General features: G+C 33.6%; 2 protein-coding genes across 5 annotated transcripts in view; both read left to right on the forward strand.

Moving 5' to 3' along the window:
* Nucleotides 1-27,980, forward strand: part of LOC114333205 (potassium voltage-gated channel protein Shaker) — a 935,813-nt gene that overhangs the window by 553,406 nt on the left and 354,427 nt on the right. The window lies entirely within an intron of this gene.
* Nucleotides 21,198-26,597, forward strand: LOC126882815 (uncharacterized). Its single transcript, XM_050647904.1, has 2 exons — nt 21,198-21,297; nt 25,831-26,597. Exons 1-2 carry the CDS (start codon nt 21,271-21,273, stop codon nt 26,509-26,511), a joined length of 708 nt encoding a protein of 235 aa, XP_050503861.1. The 5' UTR covers nt 21,198-21,270; the 3' UTR covers nt 26,512-26,597.

The following is a 27,980-nucleotide window of genomic DNA, read 5'->3' on the forward strand; positions in this document are numbered from 1 at the left end:
ACTGAGTTCAAGATTAGATTTAAGTAGCACCCTTAAGAACAACACTGTTGCCACACTTTTCAGATCGTGAACGTCGAACGAAGTCATTTCCATAAATAAAAGGAAAGCCGGTAAATGTACAACAATGGGTGGTTGAGATGGGAAAAAGAGAATAAATGAGATTCATTGGTAGAAAACAGTATACCCGATGTCATGTACTATTATCTATACACTTATTTGCATAGAAATCGGCCAATTCAGGATTTTGAATTTTAGTATTTTGAATTTTACAAATCATACTTGAATCCAAAGTAAGATTAGAAAATGTAATACATGATTTTATTTTAATTTAATATAAGAATAAAATGATTTTCTTATAAATATGAAGTAGTGTAGGTAGCGACAAAATATAAAAGAAACACGTATTAAGTGGGGTTTCTAAATATTATGTAATAATCAGGGTTGTAGATCATAATATAGATTTTTGCATTCGATTCGAGAGAGTATCAGGCAATTTTGTAAACTAAATTGATCTCCGGCAAAAAATTTTGTCCGTAAGAAAATGCATTTTCAAAGTGCATCTCGAAGAGATGAAAAATAGAAAAATTAGGACTCAGGAAATATTGATGGAAATGATTTCAATTTTTATACCTGAGAGTTTCACAGGTCAGTGAACACGAATTTCATGACGGCGATAGTCTTCGAGGTACCTAGTGCCCAGAGTGGAAGTCGCCGCCTGGGATAATCGAATAAATCGCGAGACAATCGAATAATTCACAAAATGAAGATTGGAAAGAAAATTAAAAAATACGTTTTCAATAGTTTTTAAAAATCTATCGAATCACACTAAACACGACCCCCCACTCCACCCCCTGGAGGTAGGGTGGGGATAGATTTAAAATCTTAAATGGAAACCCCCATTCGTTATTGCAGATTTGGATTGCTTACGTAAAAATATGCAACTTATATTCATGACATTTTTTCGAATTGTGAATAGATAGCGCTATAATCGGAAAAAACAATTTATCGTGATACCATAGGTAAATTGTAGAAACGGACTAATGTCTCGAGAAATACACTTTCAATAAAAAAAGGGTTTATTATTTTTCAAGAATATATCAAATAAAATCAAACACTGCTCTTCACTCCACCCCCTGGAGGTGGGGTGAGGGGTAACTTTAAAATCTTAAATAGGAGCCCCATTTTTTATTACAGATTTGTATTTCTTTCGTAAAAATAAATAACTTTTATTCGAGACATTTTTCCGAATTATGGATAGATGGCGCTATAATCGGAAAAACGCTATTTATTAGCGCCATCTATCAACAATCCTAAAAAATGTTTCGAATAAATGTCATTTTTTTTATGAAGAATCCAAATCTGCAATAAACCATGGGGATTTCTTACTTACTTACTTATTTATCCTCTTCTTTCCCACTGGAACATAGGGTATCTACTGTCATTCTCCATTTTTGACGATCTTTTGCTTTGTGATTGTGCTTTTTTCCTAACTTATTTCCAGGTTAGGCCGACGTTTTCTGCTTCTTTAATAATTGTTTTTTGAAGTTATACTTCTTTACCGGCGATAGAGGGTGATTTTTTTATATGTTAAAACCTATCAGCCCGGCGCATGCGCATTATAACTTTGTTCTGATTGGATGTTCAAATGACATGTCAAAAATTATCCGATATGGCAGCTGTGGTTTGGAGGTAAAGGTAAACAAATGTATAATATATTAGTTTTATTGTTGTGAGGACAGAAACAAAAAAGTTTATAATATTGTAGTGACTTTTAAATAGTTTTTAAAAGTAACAGGTACGTAATAATTGTTAATGTATCATGGGTATAAACCTACCTATTTGATCTGCCAAAATACATAGTATGTAATACTTTTATTTATATAATTTGACTACCATCAAAATTTCTATCAATATTCACCTAATATATTGTTTTTTACTCTATGTTTTGTTGTATTTTTTCAATTCTAAATCATTTCAATTCAAAATTAAAATAATTTGATCAATTTTCAAAATATCAAAATATCACAAGTTTAATCCGTTTAGTTAGTCGATCTTCGTAAATAATGACACATAGTGTCCGTAGCTAAGCGGAGAAGGCGAATGAATTCCAATACCAACCGCTATTATCAGCGCTGGTTCGAGTCCCAACAGAAACTTTCTTTTTTGTTTTTTTTAATACATTTTATGATTGTAAGTATATTTATTATATAATTGTATTTTCAGAAAATACGTATTTAGTTAAAAAAATTTTCGACAATTAATGTTCAGACATCATTTGTGGCTTGTTTAATGTGTTTGTGTGTGTTTTATTCTTTTATTATTTTAATTTTTGGCACTGTTCTAATAAAAATGTTTGAGAAGTAGTAAGTATAAATTAGTTTAATATTTAAACAAAATATAAATAAAAAGTATATTAATTTCGTTTAAATCATATAATAGAAGTATAACTTCTTACGTGCGTACAAAGTACACACACATTCTTTTTTTTTTCATGTATTATAGGCCTCCCCTGTTTCCGTTTTCCTGGAGGTTGGAATTCAATGCTTGTTTTGTTATTTCTGTGTCTGGTTTCCGCAGAGTATGGCCCACCCATTTCCATCTTCTCTTTCTTATTTCTTTATGTATTGGTTCTTACTTCGTTTTTTTCCATAAGTCTGAGTTTTTTATTCTGTTGGACTAAAATTTTCTTAGAATTTTTCGTAAGCATTTATTGATGAACGATTGAATCTTTCCAGTGTTGTGTTTTGTTATTCTCCAAGTTTGTGATCCGTATAATAGTACTGCCTTTACATTACTATTGAAGATTTTTACTTTAGTGTCCAGTTTATCTCATTAGATTTACATATATTATTTAACATATAGTACGCTGTCTGTGCTTTGCCAATTCGTGTCTGGATATCCTCCTCTACTCCTCCTGTCGTGTTCAGTATACGTACTTCCTAGGTAATTAACTCTTTCCACTGATTTCAGCTCTTGGTTTTCTATTTGTATGCCCATTTCTCTCGGTGTGTTAATCTTCATTAACCCTTAAACGCCCAACCTTTTTTAGGTTCCATGTACGCCCAAGGGTGGGTAAAAATTGTCCACCTCGAAAATAGCTAATATATTTATTGAGAGTTGTTGGAAATTGATTAAACTTAAGAATCTTATGCTTAATAAACACAGCTTCTTCTAAAATATTACGATAAATAATTTACAAACCCTACAACATTACAATGTACATCAAAATTAACATACCAGTAAAAGCCAGTAATTCAGATTTGTCGATTATCTTCACATTCTTCTTTCAGCCTCCTCATTGGCGGATAATTATGTCGATTATGTAATTATACGTCGATAATTATATGGATTATGTTCCTACCAACGAGAAATTATATAGAAACCTTTAGTAACAAGTTTCACCAAGGGTGTACTTTTATGCCTACCCATATTTAACTCAAAATATTACTTTTATTTTCAAAAATATCGGTAGAACCAATTTAACATTCGACAAAAGGCTGTCTTTTTAACAATAAAAATTTTTGGAAAATTTTTAAACACATAATAAATATGTTACAAGGGAATACGCATTGGGTGGACATTTTTTACCCACCCTTGGGCGTTTAAGGGTTAATTCAGTTTTATTCATGTTTATCTCCATACCCATTTTTTTACCTTCTTTGGCTAATTTCTCACTTTTTTTCTGCATGCTCTGTCTCTTTGCTGAAAGTAGGCATACATCATCTGCGTATTCAAGGTCTTCTAATTGTTCAAAGGTATTCCAGTGTTTCCCAGTTTTACCGTTGCTGCTTTTTCTCATAAGCCGGTCCATGACAATAATAAACAGAATGGAAGGCAATATACAACCCTGCTTTACACCGCTGTTAATGTCGATTGGTTCTGTTAAATTCCCGTCGTATAATACTTTTGCTGTGCTGTTTTCATAAAACAACTTCATCATTCTTAAGAATTTGTCCGGTATCCCATAACTCTCTACTATTTCCCACAATTTTTTCCTATGTAGGATATCGAACGCCTTTCTAAAGTCAATGCAATTTAGATATAGTTTACTTTGCCATTCCACTGACTGCTCGATTATTATTCTGAGCGTGCAGATCTGGCCTATACGCTGTGAGCTCGTACGTAGAGGGGATATTTACAAATTCGCGAGCGCCAGTAGTAACAAGTCTGTAAACGTTTACCGGAAATTTGACATAAATATCAAAGTGTTTAATTTAAAATTAAAATTAGAAACATTAATTATAAAAAATATTAGTTGGTCAAAGCTGTGGTATATATTTTTACCTTAAATATACTTACCTTTTAAATACTGAATTTAGATTTTTTTAATGTTCCGTAATATGTAATTATAAATTAATCTATTAATCTTAGCGCCATCTACACGAAAATTGTGAAAGTATCCGAAGTAAGAAATTCATATTTTATCAATAAAACGTCAAAATGATTAGCAAAATCTTAGCAAAATCTTAAAAAAATCGATTACAATTTAATAACTTTTTTGCGTTGTAAATAGTAAGCGATAATAATTAAATAATAAATTTAAAAATTACCGGTGAAAGTTGAATTAGTAGTCCGCTAGGAGCGACACCAGCGAAGCTCAGAGCGTATAGAGCTTTTCATCGACTGTCAAATGTTTCGAGCTTTTGTCATGTGTCACATAACATTAATATATCTACGTCATACGTCTTTGGTTTGTATTATTGTAGATACCAATAACGTATGACGTAGATATATTAATATTATGATTATGTGACACATGACAGAAGCTCGAAACAAATGACTGTGAACGAAAAGCCCTATAAATGACTTATTTGCTCAAAAGCCAGTTTGATTTTGTCTTAATTTTTGGTCTCTTTTGTTTTTCATTCGATTAAGCATGATACGGGTCATTATTTTACTTGCAACACATAAGAAGGTTATATCCCCCATATGGAGATTTGTATTTGATTTTAAAGTTAACCCCCACCTCTAGGGGGTGGAGTGGATGGGCATGTTTGATGTTATTCGATAGGTTCTTGAAAAATATTAAATACGTATTTTTTGGTTTTTTATTTGAAAGTGAATTTCTCGAGATATTTTACCGTTTAGTCACTTATTTTGATGTAAGTAATCCAAATCTGCAATAACAAACGGGGGTTTCCATTTAAGATTTTTAAGTTACCTCCACCCCACCTCCAAGGGGTGGAGTGGGGGGGTCGTGTTTAGTGTCATTGTATAGATTTTTGAAAAATATTGAACACGTATTTTTCAGTTTTTCGCTCCAATCTTCATTTCGCGAATTATTCGATAGTCCCGCGAAATATTCGATCGTGCCAGGCGACGAGTTCCATCCTGGGCACCAGGTACCTCGGAGACCATCATCGTCATGAAATTCGTGTTCAGTGACCTCCAAAAACCCCAGGAATAAAAATTGAACTCATTTCCGTCAATATTTCCTGAGTTCCAAATTTTTCATTTTCCATCTCTTCGGGATGCACTTTGAAAATGCATTTTCTTATGCACAAAATTTTTTGCCGGAGATCAATTTAGTTCAAAAAGTTGCCTGACACTCTCTCGAATCGAATGCAAGAAGTTGGATGACGATTCATCTTACTGCACAAAATCCCTAGGTTTTGGGCTTTTTAGTGCTTCGTTGCTTCACCTAACAAGATTTGTCATCATCTTGGTTTTAGATATATTTATTTTCAATCTCCTTCGAGCGAGGAAAGGTAGAGCTGATTTAAGAGTTCTTATGTCTCATGTATCCTATCAGCTATTAAAACAATATCATCTGAAAATCTCAGATGGGTACCTAAGCTTTTCTCCATTATGTTTATGCCCTTGTCGGTCAGTTTTGCATTTTTACATATTATATTTTCCAAAAGAATAGTGAACAGTTTCGGCGATATGGTGTCCCCCTTAGGTACTCCACGTTGTATCGGGAATTTCTGGGTTTGACGATCACCCTCTTTAACACTGGGGTCCGGACAAATAACCCCCGGACAAATAATCCCGGACAAAAAATCCCCACAAATTATCCCTGGACAAAAAATCCCCGGCCAAATAATCCCCGGATAAATAATCCCCGGACAAACAATCCCCACAAAAAATCCCGGACAAATAATCCCCACAATTTTTTTTTGACAAAATATCTCCACAAAAAATCCCGGACAAAAAATCCCCGAGAAATAATTGCTGCCGAATAGCCCTCTAAAAGTTTTCTCGAAATTTTACCAAATTTCGAATTCCAATTCCATGCCGAAAACTTCAAATTTGATATAACAAAAGAGTGTGAGTATTTTCTAAAATCGTGGAAGCTATGAGAAATGAGGTAAGACCTCGTTCTCATGACAGGCGCTTAACGTGCGTTTCGATAACGGACGATTACAACTAAGTATGTACGTACATTTTACTGAAGACCGTTCACATGCTAACGCGCGTTTTAGGTCATTAAAACGCGCGTTGGCATGTGAACGGTCTCAAGTAAACTGGTAAACTAATAACCGGCAAAATAACGCAAAAGATGGAAACATATTAAGTTGTGAGATAAAAAGAGATGAACCTACTAGAGGTGTTAAATTTAGAGACTGTAACTCATAAATTAACATTAAATTGATTGTTTCCCACCTTTAGACGTATCAAACGAGTTTGAGGAATGCCACTGTCACAGTGACAGTTTTAGTTGAAATACTTGTCTGATACGTCTAAAGGTGGGAAACAATCAATATAATGTCAGTTTATATGTTACTATCGCTAAAGTTAACATCTCTACTAGTTTTATTTCTTTTTACGTCACAATTTAATACGTTTTCCATCTTTTGCGCTATTTTGCCGGTTATAAGCGCGCTCATCACTGTATAGTTGTAATCGTGCGTTACCAAAATGCTTGTTAAGCGCCTGTCATGAGAACGGGGCCTTAGCTCATTCCCATATCTTCCACGATTTTTGAAAAAACTCACACTGTTTTGTCATGTAACATTTCAAGTTTTCAGCATGGAATTGGAATTCGAAATTTGGTAAAATTTCGGGAAAACTTAGAAAATAGAGAACTATTCGGCAGCAAATATATATTTCTTGGGAATTTTTGTCCGGGATTTTTTGTGGGGATGTTTTGTAAAAAAATTGTGGGGATTATTTGTCCGGGTTTTTTTGTTCGGATTTTTTGTCCGGGGATTATTTGTCCGGGGATTTTTTGTCCAGGGATAATTTGTGTGGATTTTTTGTCCGGGATTATTTGTACGGGAATTGTTTGTACTAGCTTCCTAACATATGCGTTGCGTTTTGGTATATGTGTTTAATTATATTTATATACCGATAGTCAATTTAATATTCTGTCAAGGCTTCCAACATTTTTGGTAATTTATGGTGTCAAAAGCTTTCTCATAGTGCACAAATATTAAAGCTAGCAGTAAAAATACTTGAAGGCACAAGTGCATGAAGGGTCTATGCGACATTTTCAAGTTATTGAGAAAAATGAAGTTAAATTTTTTATACTAGAACTATTTTACTATAAGATTTAAATAGACTAGAAATATTAATTTTAAAACGTGTTTGGCTTGTTTGAAAGATTTTTAGATTCGAACAACTTACTTTTAATATAAAAAACATGTTTTGAAAAATTTGTCACATAGACCCTTCATGCACTTGTGTCTTCAATTACTTATGATCCCGTAATATTGTTCTTCAGATTTTCTGTGCATGTGTGATCTATAATCTGATCCATACTGTATGTAACGTATTCAACTCTTAATCGTTGTTTCCAGAAATACTTTTATGACAGATTTATTTATCGGAATTATCGAACTGACGTCAGCATTTACTAAATGGCGTCCTTACTAAATTATATTCAATAATTTTAATGGAGTTTCTCCATAAAATTTAACGATTCGTTTATTGTTGTTTAAATTAAATTTAAAAAGTTTATTTTAAATTATTTTATTAATAAATTGTGGTGGTGTTTGGGTTATATATGCTATTTTTGCAGTCGTAAAACAGGAAACTTCTGATTTAAGTACATAAATGTATATATATTTTTTTTGTTGGAGTTTTATGTTATTGTCGGACCTTGGAGGTCAATATAATATCCTTTTTCTTTATTTACTTTTCCTAGTTGCCTTTTATTTTACCTTCTATTATTATTATTCTCTTTAAATACAAATCTTACTAGGTGTCTGTATGCATGCTTTGATTTGCAATAATTAGTTTAATGATTAGATTAGATAACTGCTCAAATATTATTTGCTACAAATCTGTTTATAGTAGGGGAGCCCAAGCGGGGATTTTTGCAGTTTCTCGAGAGCGTCAGATTATGACATGGGGAAAAACCTTGTGCCCTGTAAATGTACCCCTACCTTAACAATTTAACATGTTAATTTCCCCAAAAAAAAAAAGACTAAATGCATGGTTGTAACAGCCGATCTAATAAGATTTAAATTAGAGCCGGACGGTCAAATAATAGAACAAGTCATGGAGTTTAAATATCTAGGCATCACACTATCTAGCTACGGAAAGCTCGAAACAGAAGTGGAAGATCAGGTGAATAAAGCAAACAGAGCGGCAGGTGGCCTGAATGAAACAATATGGAGAAATAAAAACATCGGAAAAGAAGTGAAAGGCAGAATTTACAAAACAGTCATCAGAACAATAATGACATAAGCGGTAGGAACATTACTTGACACAGAGAGGACAAAAAGGATACTAGAAAAATAGCAGAGATGAAAACACTGCGAAAAATCGATATTAAGACACTGTGGGATAGAGCTAGAAGTGCACATATATGACGGAGATGCAAGGTGGACAACATTAATAACTGGGTGAAAACAGAAGAGTAGAATGGAACGAACACGTAAGCCAAATGACAGCAAATAGAGTAGTAAGGGCGGCGAGAGTCGGTTCCCCAATAGGAAGACGACCAGTGGGAAGACCACGAAAAAATGGAATGACAACTTACTGGAGGCACAATGAAAAACAGACATTGTCATGTCTACATACAAAGAAGAAGAAGAAGAAGAAGAATACCTTATATTGGATCTTAATATTTCTTAAAAAAGCGAATATTTCGCGAAATGAACGCCAGATCGAAAAACTGAAACATGTTTAATATTTTTTAAAAATCTATCAACTAAGGGTGGGGCGTAACTTTAAAATTTTAAATAAGACCCCGGTGATATTTCGCAAAATGAACATCAGATCAAAAAACTGAAAAATATGTGATTAATATTTTTTAAGAATATATCGAATGATATCAAACACGACGACTTACGCAGGTGGGGTGGGTGTTACTTTATAATCTTAAATAAAAGCCTCCATTTTTTGATTGCAGATTTTAATTCCTTACGTAAAAATAAGTAACTTTTATTCGAGACATTTTTTCTAATTATGGAGAGAAGGTGCTATAATCAGAAAAAACGATTGTTGGAAATGGAATATTAAATTAAAAATGGAAAGTCTCCACCAAAATGAAATCTTAACTTTTTTTGGTTTTAGGACCTAATCTTCACAACCCAATAGGTCCCCATAACGCTCGAATAACTGCAAATTTAGCATACTTGCCTTCCCTACTAATAAGACTACAATACAGTTTAGATTTAGATGTTTCCTCACTCTTGTACCTTGTCCTCCCTACAGGTTGTCTCAAACTTAACATAAGAAAAACATTTATTTTCTCCTCCCGGTATAAGTACAAAACAGAAGTTTGAGTAAACCTTTCACCAAGTGTTTAAATACCAAATATGATAAAATGATAAAACCTAAAATAATAAAAACAATAATTAACGGAATCCGTTAACCTGTTCATGAAAAAATCAACTATGGAAATGAGCAAAATGTTAGGTGATGCATGACTTTTGAAACTATGTTTATATACACATGATATTGAAACTTTTTAGTGAGTGAGTGACACTTTATACAGTTATATTAATTGATATCCCAAAGAAAGGCAGTTCTCGCCAGTGGCGCACAACCCCCGTACTTGCGACACTATATATGCACGCACGAGATTTTCGATTTTCTAAATTTTACTGAATTGAAAATTGAGCCAAATCCAATTTTAAAGTTTAGGAAAAGACTCGCCCATCCATATGTCAACTAACCATTTTGGTCCAAGGGTGTGGATTTTACGGCCCTTCCTATTTAGGGTCTGCCCAAAAACTCGCCCCAAAACTCCCAAAAATTTCCAAAAATTTAAGTCAGACCTTTGCGGCTGCTGATAGTACTGATTATTGCCTTTCCAACTAACGTTTTATTTTAGAAATCGGTTATACCGTTCAAAAGTTACCGAGCTCAGAAGTATGACTGAATTTATATTTAAAAAAGGGGAATAGGTTTGTATGTATCTATGTGTGTGTGTGTGTGTGTGTGTGTGTGCGTATGCTCGTGGAAAAGTTACACCAATCTGAATTTTTTTTTCTGTGTTTCAAGAGGGGACAGGGCCGATTTAGCCCTCTGTTTTTTGTTACTTTTGACCACCCATAAGCCATAGGACTGGATAGATACAAAACGGTATAATTTTGGGGGTATATATCTGAGGTTCAAGGAGAGACAGGAAACCGCAAATACACCAAATCAATAGCGTTGAGTTAATCTTTAAAATGGTTCCTAAGTAGTCAGGATCAGACATACACACGGCTCAGTATAGCCGAAAAACTTAAAAACTAAACTTTGAAAATTTTGGTTTTTCGCCAATTACTCAAAATTTCAACATACTAATTACACCAATACCTGAGGAAGACTCTAAACGCGTCTAACAGTTTATACCTCATATCTAAGAAAATTCAAATTTTTAAGTTATAGGCTTCATAAATGTGATCAAATATATTTCCTAAGGAAAAACAGTTTTTCAAGCTCAATAATTCCTGTAATATCTTCAGTTTTCCTACTTGGCCTTGGATGCATCAGATACTACTTGTCATTACGTTTCAAACAAATGTTTAGTGATCAAAATCGGTTAAGCCGTTTCGAAGTTATCGCGGTCCAAAAGTATAATCCATTTAACCATTATCGCCAAAATGATTTATATAGTTGTGGTGGTTACGACGCTAAATTTGATCGGGCAATCCGAGTTTATTTAACGGACATTCCAATATTTTTTTTTCAATCAATTTCGAATAGAAAAAGAATCTAGTGTACATTCGATGGACACTAGATCATTTGGGAGATAATGCGAGAAAGGCGACCATTTATAACGCCAAACGTGTAATCGATAAACATTACGTTCAACTTCATACATTTAATTAATAAATAACTTTGAAAAACTGATGATACAAGAATAAAAACCGCCAAACGCCGTAAAAATGAGTGGCGCATACAATATTCCACCTACAAAAGAGCTGATATGAATATAGCGTGGCGCGATTATATATTTTTATTTTGATGGAAAATAAAATCCTAGTTTTATTTTTAAAAAATTTTTCATTTGCTAAATCTGAAGTAAAACGCGCCACAAAAGAGATTCAAAATGCAAACTGTTTCAAAGTTACCCTTTTGTGGCACGTTTTACTTCAAGTTTTTAGCAAATATTATGGAAAAATCTTTCAAAATAAAACTATAATTTTATTTTCCATCAAAACGAAAATATATTTTTGCGCCACGTAATATTCATATCAGCTCTTTTGTAGCTGGAATATTGTATGCACCACTCATTTTTACGGCGTTTAGCAGTTTTTTATTCTTGTATGAAATATACGTGTGATATTGACAACGTATGACATAAATATCTTCTAGCGAAATATCTTTATCTTTTTTATATTTATATTTTCTACTAAAATTATACCAACTTATCAAAACCTTTATATTCTTGGCAATTGTCTTTCCTCTCTGAAACATAACCACATATTTAGTTGGTCATCAGCGAGCTTCGGGTAATTTTCTGATGCTAATAATAAGTGGCATTTATAAACGAAGCTAATGGATAACAAATTCAAATCAAGCAAATGCAACGTTATAGCAAAAGAGGTAATTACTCAAAGCAATCTAGGAATCTACCTTGCTTTAAAATTACTTCCAGCATTCCCATTAAATCATAAAATCAAATCTTGAAATTAAAATCTAAGGATAATTACGGGCAACAATAAGTAAAGTTTAATTATGGGGTGAGTTGGAACGAAGGATGGCGAAATGAGAATATTTTCTAGTGAAATAAATATTGGATAACAAAGCGCATAAAAATAGTATGTATACTGTACAAGTGAGAAAAAAGACATATTTCTCACGAGCGCAGAAGTTTGTCGGCCACGGCCGCAAATCAAGCGAGGGAGAAATATGTCATTTTCTCATGTGTTGTACACTGTACTTTTTCTATGGATGCGGTTTTGCCAAGAGTTCAAACTTGAAAATTAAATAGTTTATGAAGCTATTTTCTTGTGGCATTTTTATAATCAAGTATATTCAAATGGGAAATAAGCCACAATTTTACCTAAAAATGATTTTATTAACGTTTCGACGCCCAAGTCGGGTGTCGTTGTCAAAATACAAAATAATATTAAGTAAACAAAAATGTTGTTGCTTAGTAAAAATTCTTCTAATAATTTATTTAATCTGACTCATTTATATCGGCAATTCAGACACGTATTATACATTTTTAAGTAGACGACTTTAAAAATGATATTGCCAATATTGATGAGTTGCGTTCCTGGGACGACTTTACTAAAAGATAGTTCATTCTATTACATGAAATCAATCCCAACTCAAGAATAGCCGCCACAAAAAATCATAGCATGTGATCTGTCTTTAAAAAGACAACCAAATGCAACGGTGGTACTGAAATTCTCGCGTTAGAGATTCCATAGTAAATCACGAGGGAAAACCAGGAAAAACCTCGTGATACTATCCCGACATCGCAAGTATTTGGGTTTACATTTAGTTTACTCTCAAAACTTAGTTTTGAGAGTAAACTAATATAATAACTTTTATAATACGTGTCTGAATTGCCGATATAAATGAGTCAGATTAAATAAATTATTAGAAGGATTTTTTACTAAGCAACAACATTTTTGTTTATTTAATATTATTTTGTATTTTGACAACGACACCCGACTTGGGCGTCGAAACGTTAATAAAATCATTTTTATGTAAAATTGTAGCTTATTTCCCATTTGAATATACTTGATTAAATAGTTTATATGCTTTTAGTTATATTATATTCATAAACTGAAATAAAATACATAAATATGCATGTAGGTATTTAATATTCTTAAAATTTATATACCTTATTTTTAAAAATTCTAATTAACAGTTATTTGTGAACAGTTTTGAATGATAATTCCTGGTAAGTTTTGCTTTAACACATTTGTTTGGCAACACTAATTGTGTTTGTATTGTGCATGTTACCATGGAAACGGCGATCGTAGTATGGAAGACCGTAGGGGAACCCGTGAGAAAAAATATTTCTCACTGCAATGGCCGACTTTTCTCACTAAGTTAGGAATTGGTCGTTTTGAATGTATGCAAGTAGTGAGAGAAGTTGCATATTGTATAGCATCCATTGAAAAAACTTTTTTTTATTACTTATTTACTGCAACATACTCAACATTGGGTAATTAGTAAATGTGTTGTAAGTAAGAACAAAGCAGGTGGAAACACAAGTAGAAAAGTATATGGTTTTAATGATATTAAAAGAGGAAATTAAAATGGAATTAAAAATAGAAAAAATGGTCAAGCAGTAGGTCTCAGTAGAAATCTTAAAATGCATAAATGGTGAAACCTTAGACATAGTAGACTTATTTAACACAGTGTACAAAACAGGATAAATACCAAAACAATGGTTACTCTCCACCTTTTGTGCTATCCCTAAAAATACAAACGCTAAAAATTGCAGTGAATACAGAACAATATCATTAATAACTCACATTCTTAAATTATTCTTGAAAATAATACATGGTTGTATAAACAAAAAACTGGAAAAAGGAATAGATGATAGTCAGTTTGGGTTTAGAAACGGAGTAGGAACCAGAGATGTATTGCTTTTGATGTATTAGCTCAAATATACATGGATATGAATGTAAATGTGTATGTTTGTTTGTTTGTTACGTTGATTTTCAAAAAGCATTTGACAAAATCGGTCATGAAAAATTAGTCAAAATTCTAATTACAAAAAACATGGACAAAAGGGACTTACGAATAATAACAAACCTGGAATCAAAGAGACAAATTCTAATAGATAACGAACCCAATTCAGTATAATCGCTAGTTATTCTTGTTGTATCTATCTTCTTCAGTGAGGTGTCTTTCTCTCATTGCTGCTTCTATTTGTTCCTGCCATTGTAATCTACGACGTCCTCTTTTCCTCCTCCCTTTTGGTTTTCATTTTCAAGTTTTGAGCGGTATTCATGTCTCGTCCATTCTTCGTATACGTCCGTACCAGAGTCATTCTCGTTATTCTATTTGTCACTTTGTCCATTTATATGTATATGTAGGTAAACATAGTTTCAAAAGTTATGCATCAGCTAAAATTATGCTCATTTTCATAGTTGAATTTTTCATGAACAGATTAACGGATTCCGAAAATTTTTTTTTATTGCTTTAGATTTTTCTTTTGTATTAAATAGTTGGCAAAGGTTTACCAAAACTTCTTTTTTGTACATATACCGGGTGGAAGAAAAGAAATGTTTTTTTTAGGTCAAGTTTGAGACACCCTGTAGGCAGGACAAAATACAAGTGTTAGTATGCATCGAAATCGCAATGTAGTGTTATGTTTTGTAAACAGTTTGTTTTTTGAACGTCCTGGATATCTTTAGAAACAAGGAAAATGGACGGTTTTAATATTTAACATTGTGTTTTAACTGAAACAAAAGTTTGAGACACCCTGCAGGAAGTAAAAGTTACAAAGTTACATTAAAATGTACCAAAGGTGGGTATACATATTTTGTGAAAATTATTTTTTTTAGTTTCTCTCAGATCTTTAATAACAAAGAAACTAGACGGTTTAGTTTTTACTATGTGTTTTAACTGACGACATGCGATACGTGAAGAGGCCATGTCTGAACATACACTGAGATAAAATTATTTCCTATATACAGGGTGTCCCAGACTAATTTAGCCTCGCTATATCTCTTAAACGAATAGAGATTTTCGAATGGGACAAAAAGTGATATATTCTACTTGTAATACACTTTAATATGGCGTAAAAAATCATCCCCTAAATATTCATCCGTTAGTTACAACCCCTAACTTTAATTTGTTTAATAGCACCCTGTATATTTTTATATAGTTTTGAATGTGGTCTTTTATCGTCTATTCAACATATTTTTTGAAAATAAAATCGGTTCGTAAATAACCAAGAAACTATCAGTTTATTTTTGTTAATTATTGTGTGTCCTAGATTAATTTGTCCAAGGTATATTTCTTAAACGAATAGAGATTTTCGAATGGGACAAAAACTGATCTATTCCATTTGTAATACACTTTCATATGGCGTAGAAAAAATAAATCCCCTAAATATTCATCCCTAACTTACAGGGTGCTATTTAAAAAAATAAAGTTAGTTGTTGTAACTAAGGGATGAATATTTAGAGGATTTTTTTTCTATGCTATATTAAAGTGTATTACAAATGTAATTGATCAGTTTTTGTCCCATTTGAAAATCTCTATTCGTTTAAGAAATATAGCCTGGATAAATAATTAGTCTGGGACACATAATTAACTAAACTAAACTGATATTTTCTTGGATATTTACCAACCGATTTTATTTTAAAAAAATGTGTTGAATATACGATAGAAGACCACATCCAAAACTATAAAAAAATATACAGGGTGCTATCAAAAAATTAAAGTTAGGGGTTGTAACTAAGGGATGAATATTTAGGGGATGATTTTTTTCTACGCCGTAAGTAAGTGTATTACAAGTAGAATGAACCACTTTTTGTCCCATTCGAAAATCTTTATTCGTTTAAGAGATATAGCGTGGCTAAATTAGTCTGGGGCATCCTGTATACTGCGAAAGGAAGAAAGTGTTCAAAGAAAGAATATCTGTGCAATGTTAATCTCGCTCTTTAAAGAACATCCACGTAAACACCAAAGTCTTACTTACTCTCGAGGAAATTCCACCTCAAAACGTCATAGAGCCTCCATTAAACAATCTCGTCTCTCTTATGTTGCGCTGTACAGGGTTATTCACTATATTTTGACCCCTGTAAACTGCTTTATCTACATAATTATAAAAAAAATTTTAAATACAAAAGTTATTCGATTTTTAAATTATGATTTTTTTGGCATAATATATATCGTACTAGTGACGTCATCCATTTAGGTGTGGTGAAGTAATCGACTATTTTTTTAAATGAGAATAGGGGCCGAGTGCTAGCTCATTTGAAAGGTTATTCAATTCCCTATTGAGTGATGTAAACATTCACATGATTAATTATACAGGGAGCCCAAAAAATTTTTTTTATTAAATGATTTGACACAAATAGAAGAATATGTGTTATGTATTTAATTCAAAATACATTCTACTGCTCTCAGAAAACAAAAATAAATGTTTGTTGAACAAATAAACATAACTTTTTACTTAAATTCAATGTTCAAGCTGCCATCTATCTGCCTCTTGGCAGTTTGGACATTGAATTTAAGCAAAAATCAATGATTATTTGTGCAATAAACTTTTATTTCTGTTTTCTAACAGCAGTAAAATGTATTTTAAATTAAAAAAATTACATACATTCTTCTTTTTGTATCAACTAATTTAATTTAAAAAAAATTTTTTGGACACCCTATCCTAATTTGTTCACGAAAAATTTAACTACGAAAATGAGCATAATTTTAAGTGATGCATAAGTTTTTAAACTATGTGCATATTTAATACTTTGTCCTTTAGTGTTAATCTGCAGCCTCTTCATCATTTACATTGCATTTATTCTGTTTTTCATCCTTTCATTTGTCACCCACGTGTCTGAGTCATGCAGTGAGCAGCTTTGCACTATTGTGTTAAAGATTTGGTGTTTAGTCTTGCTTGTAATATCTTCGCCCCATATAATCCCATTGTTTAATTAAGTTGTTATTTATCTTTAGGTCTTTTGCGATGATTCCAACGACTCTGTATTGCGTTCTATCGCAATTAATTTCCAAACCGCAGCAACATAATTTAATTAAAATGAAGGCAACGAGATAAATACAATAAAGCAGGTTAATGGATTTATAATAAAATAATATAGATGCCACATATTGTTCTACTCTTTAAATATTTGCTGAACATCCTGTATAAGATATATTTATGTACATCAAATTTTGTGAAAAAATGTAAAGAATAAATGGGTCAAGTTCCTGATTACGTCGATGATAAGTTTTAGGCTGTAAATAGCGAATGAGGTACAACAACCAGGAAACCACTTATCTCTTAGATGATTGCTGATCTACGGGACTCAGATAAACAGCTTTCTTGAAAACATCACAATGTTATTGTTGTTAACCCGTTCAATCGCAATGTGTGTTCAATTTTAAAAATGACAGCGGTTTGCGACAGAGCGCTCGCCACAATCGTTCCTAAAAATAAAGGAAAACATCAAAGGTATTTTGTTTTTGTAATATTTCTGGAATCACTCGATATTTGTAAGAAAAATCTAAGTGTTCGAAAAATTATTTTCGTAAACATGTTAATCTTGTTCGGATATACATGTTCTAAATTTGAATGACTTAGTTTTAGTGATGACTTTGTCGAGTTTGATTCATATTAATGTCCTGTTTGATAAGGTGTTAAGTTTTAGGTGGGTACCAGTGATTTTAATTGCTTTTTTGTTTATTAGGTTAGTTTGACATAAGTTAACTTAAAGATACTTGAAGAATAAGTCACGAATTTTAAATAAATGCCTACAATTTAATATTATTTAGTTTTCGTTGTTTTCCGGATCTATTTACGGTTTACTGTAGGGATGGGAAAAACCTACCGGTTATAACCTAAAACCGGTTTGTTTAATTCGCAATAACCGGTTTTACCGGTTGTCTTTTTGTCCCGGTTATAACCGGATTTGTTCTTTTTAAAGTAATAACCGGTGAAAAACCGAATAAGGTACCTTAAATAAATAGAATAATTATTTCAGAGAAAAAATAAGGAGGTTTCTATCTATTTTAGATCCCAACCATATTGTATTATAAATAATATGCGAAGTAATTAACCTAAGCAACCATAATTCAAATTTTATTTACTAATAAAAAAGTGGACGAAAGTACCACATCAGCTTTTATGAAACAAGTTTTATTATAGTTTGGGAATAGTTAAACGCTCACTATACTACTCGCGAAGTCGATCGAAGTTCAGCGAGTACGAGAGTGTATACAGGTTGCTCATGCGACTTCGCTGCGCCTCGGCCTACTTCCGTTCTGTGGCGGTTTTTGCGACCAAGTGAAAGGAAACGAAGTACGTATCGTCCCGCTTGCATCTGTTACTCGCGAAGTTGAACGAGTGTGTAGTAACGGGTACTTCGGACTTCGGTTAACTTTCCCGAAGTAACTTTGCGAGAGTGTGGTGCTTGCACGCTCACTATACTACTCGCGAAGTCAATCGAAGTTCAGCGAGTACAAGAGTGTAGACAGACACCTCATGCGACTTCGCTGCATCTCGGTCTACTTCCATTCGGTGGCGGTTTTAATCAAGTCAAAGGAACCGAAGTCGATATCGCCCCGCATGAATGTGTTTCTCGCGAAGTTGAACGAGTGTGTAGTGACGGTACTTTGGACCTCGGTAAACTTTCCTGAAGTAATTTCGCGAGAGTGTGGTGCGTGCTTAGATGATAATATTTACACAAAACTGTAAGTGATCTGCTTGAAATCGATATTCCAACTATCATCTATAATAATTGTTTGTACTTGAGTACTTGAGATTCTTGTATAAGCGAGCACCACACTCTCGCGAAGTTACTTCGGGAAAGTTAAGCGAAGTCCGAAGTACCCGTCACTACACACTCGTTCTACTTCGCAAGGAACACATTCACGCCGGGCGATAAGGACTTCGGTTCGTTTAAATTGGTCTCAAAAACCGCCACAGAATGGAAGTAGAAGCAGCGCAGCATAGAAGTAGCGCAGCGAAGTCGCATGAAGAACCTGTCTACACTCTCGTACTCGCTGAACTTCGATCGACTTCGCGAGCAGTATAGTGGACGTTTTATGATTGTGAATACCGAAATACGATTAGGAATCTCCATTTGTAATTTTTTTTACTCAACAATACATAATTCTTAGGATTTAAAAGGCAATATACAAAGATATTAAAAATACTGCTGAATTTTTTTTGATGGTAATGGAAGTAAAAGATGAATTGGGTTATCAAATTTATTTTTAAGTAAAATATAAGTGCATTTGGATATTTCACAATTAAATATCCCAATTGACAACTAATACACGCCGACACCGTCTATAACGACTATCGAACGACGAATCAGAGTTGAAAGATTGGGGTACTTTCACCCAATTTTAGGGTAATGTGAAAGCGCCTGGGAAAATTTTTATATGTTGAAATGATTCGGGAATTTTTCGGGAGGAAAATTGAGCAAACTAAAGTGCAATATAAATGTAACATTTTAACCTATTGAGTATTTGCTATTGATTAAAAAAAACCGAAAACCGGTTTTTGGAATAACCGATTTTTTTGACCGGTTATAACCGCCAGGTTAAACCGTAAGTAAAAAGAACCGGTATTACCAGAAACCGGTATTTTGTCAACAACCACCATGCCTAGTTTACTGTCATTATACTGTCATCAATACTGTCATCAATAAAACGGTTGCAGATATTACCTCCGAGTATAAACGCTAAACAATAATCAGTGTTAGCACACAACACTATCTGACACCTCGTTTTTTTCAGTTGGAATTGATTCTTAATTTTGAAAAATATATCAATATCTTTTTAACCACGTACTGTGGGAAATAGATGGTTTCTACAACATATGTTGTAACACAAATATCAATCTGATTCGAATCGAAATAAGTAACAAAGTTAGTTTACTCTGGTTGTCAGAACGTACCCAGCTAACAGTGTTCGTATATATAACGTCAAACAAACGTCAACATTTTGGGAGAAGTTACGACAAATGTTACATCAAATTTTACCTAAAATATACGTAAAAAAGTCACAGCGATGTTACGTAACAATTTTACGTTATTTCTACGTAATTTTTTTAACGTCACTTTTTAGGAGAATTTTCGGTATAAATGATATTTATAAATAGGACTTAAAATTATTGTGTAAATAAAACCACATACATATGCTGACAAATTTATTAAATATTTGAAATAAACATTTTTATTATATATTTGACTTTTATGTGAGAGAAAGAGACAAAATTATTAATAGCTACTTTATATTACAATACATAAACATACCCTTGTAGTAATCTTCATTCGTAAACTGCACACTTTCATATAAGGACTAGACTGCTTCCCCATTTTTAGAAGATATTTCCATACATTTCGTTTTCAACTAAACTGTCATTGAATAGAATTCTATATTGTTTATCCTATTTAGGGAACGAATGAAACGATAAATTACTATTAGGTACGCTTTATCCAAGAATCACATTGAGGCACACAACAATAATAATTCGATTTTTTTTTACATAACTCCATACTCCATAAAAACAAACACGATTTTAATCACGGAAATGTAAGGTTAGGTATTAATGAAAGGTTCAAAATAAATCCGCGATGGCGCTGCAATCTCAAACGAGATCTTATACGTGTCTATACCTACCAAAAATCCACGTGTTAGAGACGAATAAATTCATACGCATTAAAACCTACCAAAGAGCCACGTTTCAGAAACGAATAAATTCATACGTATAATATACGTATTAAAATTTCGTATCAGTAACGTCATTTTTTGATAGATGTTACGTAACAATACAAAAAAACCTAAATTTAACGTTAATGTAACGTTATCTTGCTAGCTGGGTACTGATATTGAAGCGAACGAAAAAGCGGATCTACTTGTCAGGGAAGGGGCAAAAGAAATATTCTGTCTAAATCTTGACCCGAGGATTAGTGGCGTGTAATTTGGGTTGCCTTTGCCTATATAAACTTGAATCAACGAAATGGGCCTTTTGAGTTATTTAAAACGCTGAAAAGACCATTTAGTGATAATACTGATAATGAAAAGCGATATTTACTGCGGTTGCATGATATTTAATATTAAAATAGTATTGGATGGGGTAGAATGTAGACTCTTTGTATAATTACCAGTTAAACAGTGAAGCTGTTAGATCAATTTTCCGATTCAATCATTTCTACTGTTCGAGTTCGGTCCTGGCAGGTATACTAGTTGGTGCGTATTTGTCAGCTCCAAACAAAATAGTTATTTAGATAGTAGCTAATGAGTAAAAAAATTTTATTTTCGCATATATAAGTGTATTATAGTGCGTTCAATTATTGTACGTAAGTACTCTTTAAAATTATATAAAGCCAAGTTATTTCACTGGAATTTATTATTTATCAGAAGTCGGTTTGATACAAAAAACCCTAAACACGTTTATTCGTTATCTATAACGACATGATAAAATCACCTGTTGTAAGACAGGTCCGTATTTCAGGATTTACTTAGTTTTGAATAATAAATAAAATATGTCAAATCCGACTGCCGGGACTTCTGACTACAGGAGCGCCCAAATGGAAAACACTACTAAAACTTATTCTACTGCTTTGATTGAACAACAATTTCCAACAAAAGAACAAGCCATTGTATTCCCATCCATTGAAAACCTTAAACTTCAAGATTATCTGATTTCACTAGGAAAGTTGATCGAGCCCAAAAATATCCTATTTTCCTCAAGGCTTTCTAACAACAGAGTGTGTATGTACCTTGCAAACAAAAATGTCGTTGAAAATTTCATGAATAACTATGGAGGATCCATAGAAATTAATAACCAAAAAGTCCAAGCACGCAAACTAATCACTCCATCACAAAGGCTAATTCTGTCAAACGCTTGTCCCTCCATACCGCATGCTGTATTAATTCAAGAAATTGAAAAATTGGGCCTTCAACCCATGTCTCCCATGTCATTTCTCAAGATAAGCGCCGGTTTGCCGGAATTCAACCACATTTATAGTTTTAGACGACAAATCTTTATCACACCACCGCTTGCCCCAATACCTGAATCCATATTAATGAATTATGATAACACCAACTATAGAATTTATTTTGCACAAGATTCCTTGATCTGTTTTTCATGTAAAAGGCCAGGCCACACTGCAGCAAATTGCAAAACAATCCAAGAATCAGTTTCTGAAAATTATAACCAAAACCCCCACTCCCAATCATCTTCGCAACCCATACCTTCCGAAATACTTTCAACCAACCCCTCAAAAACTCCAACCTCACAACCAATTATCAATATAGATACAACCCAGTCCACACAAAATAGCTCAAAACGCAGTTTGGATGACATTGTTACACCTCCTCTAGCGCAAGATGCTAATTCAGAAAACCAAAGTCTTGAACCATTTGTTAAACCTAATGTTGCTCCAGCTAAAAAACCAAAGAAAAGTAAGGGAAAGACTCCAACTCACGTACTCATGGAACCGACCAAGGCATTCATCTCAGAGCAAAACCCTTCATTTGTTCTTGATTTTGATCAAATATCCGATCTATTTGAAAATGTTTATGGTGCACAGGACCCAGTCAGCATCATAAAAAACTACACTAGCGAATTTGAAGCTTTAGTGAAAATGCTAACAGCAATATACCCGTATTTCAAACAAAGATCGATTAAAGCTAGATGTACAAAAATTAGAAAGAAACTATTGAAGCATTTACAGATGGCTTACTCGGATACTGAGGCATCAGAGACTGAAAGTGAGTTTTCTCAAGAATAGAGTCATGAACTTCTGTGACAATCCCAAATTTCAGTTTTATTTATTATAAATGGGCTTCTCATCAATTTTGCAGTGGAACATTAACGGTTTCTATAATAACCTTCCAATGCTCCAAATAATTCTGTCCAGACACAATCCAGATATAATTTGTCTTCAGGAGACTAATTTCAAAAATGAAAACATACAAGCTTTAAAAAAATTTAAAAATTACTGCAAAAACAGAACTAACCAAGATAAAGCCAGTGGTGGAGTAGCTATCTTTGTAAAAAAGTCAATTGAAACTACAGTAGTTCCTCTCCAAACTAATCTAGAAGCAATTTGCATTAAAGTTAACTCGAGTCCAAATATCTACGTTTGTAACTTATACTTACCTTCATCAACGCAAGTAGACTCAGAAGCATTAACTGAACTCTTACAACAAATTCCCCAACCCAGGCTTATTTTGGGCGATTTTAATGCTCACAACTTTTCATGGGGCTCTTCTACTATAAATACCAGAGGAAGATTGCTGGAAGAGATATTTGAACAGTCCAACCTTTCAGTCTTAAACGACGGCAGACCCACTAGATTTAATATACAGAACGGTGAATCTTCATGTATAGACCTTACGATATGCGAACCAGGTCTGACCCCACAGCTCACCTGGGATAGGCTGGATTTCTTGTATAACAGTGATCACTACCCAATTTTTATTCATAACAACAAAAACCAACGTGGACGGACATTTACCCCAAAATGGAATTTAAAAAATCCTAACTGGAATCTTTTTTCAAATTTAGTCGAAAGCAGTATGACCACATTTAAAAGCACCTCAAACATAGACGAGACCCTTAAGAACATTGTTACCATTATCACAGAAGCAGCAGAAAGAGCAATAGGAAAAACTTCATACATAAAACAACGCAACCCCGTCCCATGGTGGAACCATGAATGCAAAACAGCAGTTGAATCTAGCAAAAGAGCTTTTAACAAATACAAGCGCTACAAGACTCTCGAGAATAAAATTGAATATACAAAACAACGTGCAATAGCCAAGAAGACAACTAGAAATGCCAAACGCCAGTCATGGACTCAATATGTATCAACGTTAAATGCAAACACTCCCATGACTGAAGTATGGAACAAAGTCAGAAGAATATCTGGATTAAACAGCAATCAGAATATCAAAAGCCTCGAGAGAAATGGAAAGGCAGTTACTAGTAATACTGAGATTGCTAAAATCCTTGCTAACACATACAAAAACCGATCCAGTAATATTAATTATAAAAAATCTTTCATTAATTACAAACAACATGAAGAAAATAAGAAAATTAGCATTACTCCTAACACAGATGAACCGTTAAATTTACCCATTTCTCAATTAGAGTATACGGAAGCATTATCAAATATTAAAGAAACTAGCGCTGGCCCGGACGATATTCCTAGTATTTTTATTAAACACCTTCCAGCGAGCGCTCACAAACAACTTCTAGATCTGTTTAACATTATTTGGCTTCAACACAAATTTCCTGAAAAATGGCATGAATCCATAGTAATACCTATACAAAAACCTAATAGTATTAAGACAAGTCCCGAGTCATACAGACCGATATCTTTAACATGCGCCATGTGTAAGTTACTAGAAAAGATTATTAACAATAGACTAAGATGGCACTTGGAGAGACAAGATTTGATTATTCCAGAACAAAGTGGTTTTAGAGACCAAAGGTCAACTATAGATAATATCATAGATTTGGAGAGTGACATTTCTGAAGCATTCGCACTAGGGGGTAAATGTCTAGCGGTTTTCTTTGACATATCAAGAGCTTTCGATACAGCCTGGCACGACTATATAATAAAAAAATTACATAGTTGGAACATTCAAGGTCACAGCCTATTCTTTATTAAAAATTTCCTTCAAAATAGAACTTTCAGAGTTAGGACAAATAACATAACATCAGATATAATGTATCCAGAAAATGGTATCCCTCAAGGCTCGGTTATAAGTCCTACTCTCTTCATAGTGGCAATCAATGATATCCTCAAAAACCTAAAATCGCCTGTAAAGGCACGAGTCTACGCAGATGATCTTGTAGTTTTCTGCAAAGGTAAAAATATACAAAATATATTTCGTCATACACAGAACTTTATACAAGACTTAGAAATCTGGTCACAAAAAACAGGTTTCTGTTTTTCCGCTGAAAAAACTCGCTTCATCTTGTTTTCAAAGAGAAACGTCACAAATATCCCCAACCTAAGACTATGTGATGAAAACCTAAAGCGTGCAACGTCAATTAAGTTCTTGGGCATGACATTCGAAGAAACCTTAAGCTGGAAACTTCATATAACAAATCTGATGTTATCTTGTCACAAGCGACTAAATCTTCTAAAAACTCTGGCCAATAAAGAATGGGGTGCGGATCGCCAAACACTTTTAATGTTATACAGAACATTAATCAGATCAAAATTAGATTATGGGTCTACTGTGTATTCTACAGCGGCTAAGACGCTGCTGAAAAAACTTGACAGTCTTCACAATCTCGCTTTACGTATAATATCTGGAGCTTTTCGCACAACACCAATCGAAAGTCTGTATTGTGAAGTTGGAGAACCCTCCTTAGAAGACAGAAGAGTTTATTTAAGTGTAGCATACGCCGCAAAAATCAGGTGTAACTCAAAAAACCCTACTATACAAAATTGTTTTACAGAAAAGTTCCCAAATCTCTTCATAAATAAACCAAGAACGGCCAAACCCTTCTACGCAAGAATTAGAAGCTACTTAAATCAAATAAACTATGCGTTCCCAGAATGCTTTCCTTCCAAACTGTCCTCAATTCCTCCGTGGCAAATAAAGAACCCTCAGTGCCTAACAGACCTCATTTCTTTCGATAAACATTCAACAAACCCACAGTTAATCAAATCCGCCTTCAATGATATACTCCGCAATTACAAGGAGTATACACAAGTATACACCGATGCATCTAAATCAAATGAAGGCACTGGTGCTGCAGTCATAACCCCAACATCAACAAATAAATACAAACTCCCTTCAGAGTACTCTATTTACTCTGCTGAATTATACGCTCTATACCAGGCCACCCTTGCTGTCAATGCGTCCAGTAATACCAAATATATCATACTCACAGACTCTCTAAGTTCGGTACAGTCAATCCAATATGTCTACCCATCTAATCCTTTGGTTATCAAAATAAAACAAGAAGTTCATACCGCTCAACTGAATGGAAAAATTATCATATTCCTCTGGATACCATCCCATATTGGAATTCAAGGAAATGAAGAGGCAGACAACGCTGCAAAAGAAGCTGCAACTAGTGATAGTGCGGAGTGTACGGAAACATTTACGAGTGCGGATGTGAAAGCGGCGGTCAAACGTAAAGTGCGGTATATGTGGGAAGAAAAGTGGAAAGTGTCATCGGCCAAGCTACGCGAAATTAAAAAATCGATAAAACCCTGGCCAACATTACCAACAAGCCGGAGAGACCAGGTAATATTAACGCGACTCCGATTGGGTCATACGCGATTAACTAATAGTCATGTTTTTTCCTACAAACAAGAACCAAGATGTGACAACTGTGAAGAAAAGTTAACAATCAAACATTTATTGGAGAATTGCGCAGCATTAACGCCAAAGCGCATATTGTACAATATACCAAACAAACTGAGTGACATTTTAGGCCTACAGTGCAATATGTCAAATTTAAAGAGGTTCCTAAGTGCAATTAACATTTTATACAATATATAAAAACACAAATGTATTAAAAATTATTGTTCACCACTATTGTTTCGCTAATAGCCAATTTGGCTGATGCGATTTTTGTTAATAAAAAAAAAAAAATTTCTACTGTTCACAGTTCTGTGTTTGTGTTTGCTTTTGAGTAGGTATTTCATTTTCTTGACAACGAAAATGTTCGGTGTGGAAAGAATTAATAAGTGCGTGGAATGCGAAAAAGTATATAAACGTAAACATGATTTAAAAATACATGTAAAAAGTTCGCATCCCGACAAATTGGATGCAATTGCCCCTTTAGTGCTTAAAGGCAACGTCTATAATATGTGCACACGTCTATAATATTGTGATAAACAATTTAGACATAAGTCAAGTTTAAACTTTCATGTCAAACAAATGCACACAAATGTATCAGTTTCTGCTTCGGTTTCTGCAGAAACTAAAACATTTCAACATAAATGTTCTCTGTTATTATTTTCTGAGTATTTTTTGAATAATAAACAGGGTCCGTTTCCCGATTCAAGTTTATATAGGCAACACAAATTACACGCCGCTATTCCTCGGGTCAGGATCTAGAATCGAGTCAAAAGAAACATTCATAGGACCAGAACCTGTCGTTGGCATAGCAGTAAGTACAGCCAAAATAACAATAACCGACTGGGTGGAACGAATGAATCATAACCACTGGTACGAACAAATCGGTCTCAAACATGCGAAGGCTTTTATAGACAAGCCTTTAAAGAAGAGATCCAAAGATCTGCTAGATAGCAATAAATAGGAATAATATGCAACACAGCGCTGCCACAATTGTCTCAAAGATATTTTGTTTTTGTAATATTTCTGGACTCACTCGATACCTGTAAGAAGAAACTAAGTAAGACGAAGCAAGTTTTCAATCCTAATAGTAAATTAATAATACTGAAAAATATTAAAAATCACTAAAAGATTTTTAAATTGAAAACTTATTGGTACATTTTCATGGTAACACCTCCAAGACGAGAGGGAAGGAATTCTGCACTTTGCAATTCACATCCCCCGTCTGCAGCCGGCAAAATTCCAACTGAAAGATGCATCTGGTTACTCTACGGAGTAATACGAAAATAAAATAAAAATGTGTACCATTTTTATTCGCTTGCGATGCGAAGGCAAACCAATCTTACTTCTTATTGGAGCTTCATCAGAAGAAACGTAGGCACTGTTCTCCATAATCCAACTAAATTGCATCGAGAGGTTTTACAACACATCGCAACCAAATGGATGATAAAACCTCTCGATGCAATTTAGTTGGATTATGGAGAACAGTGCCTACGTTTCTTCTGATGAAGCTCCAATAAGAGCAGAAAATCGCGGTTAAAGGAACTGGACTGCACTCCGTATTCTAATTAAAGAGTAAGATTGGTTTGCCTTCGCATCGCAACCGAATAAAAATGGTACACATTTTTATTTTAAGAAACTAAGTGTTCGAAAAATTATTTTCGTAAACA

This window comes from Diabrotica virgifera, chromosome 1 (genome assembly GCF_917563875.1).
Source record: "Diabrotica virgifera virgifera chromosome 1, PGI_DIABVI_V3a".
Classification (NCBI taxonomy): Eukaryota; Metazoa; Arthropoda; class Insecta; order Coleoptera; family Chrysomelidae; genus Diabrotica; species Diabrotica virgifera.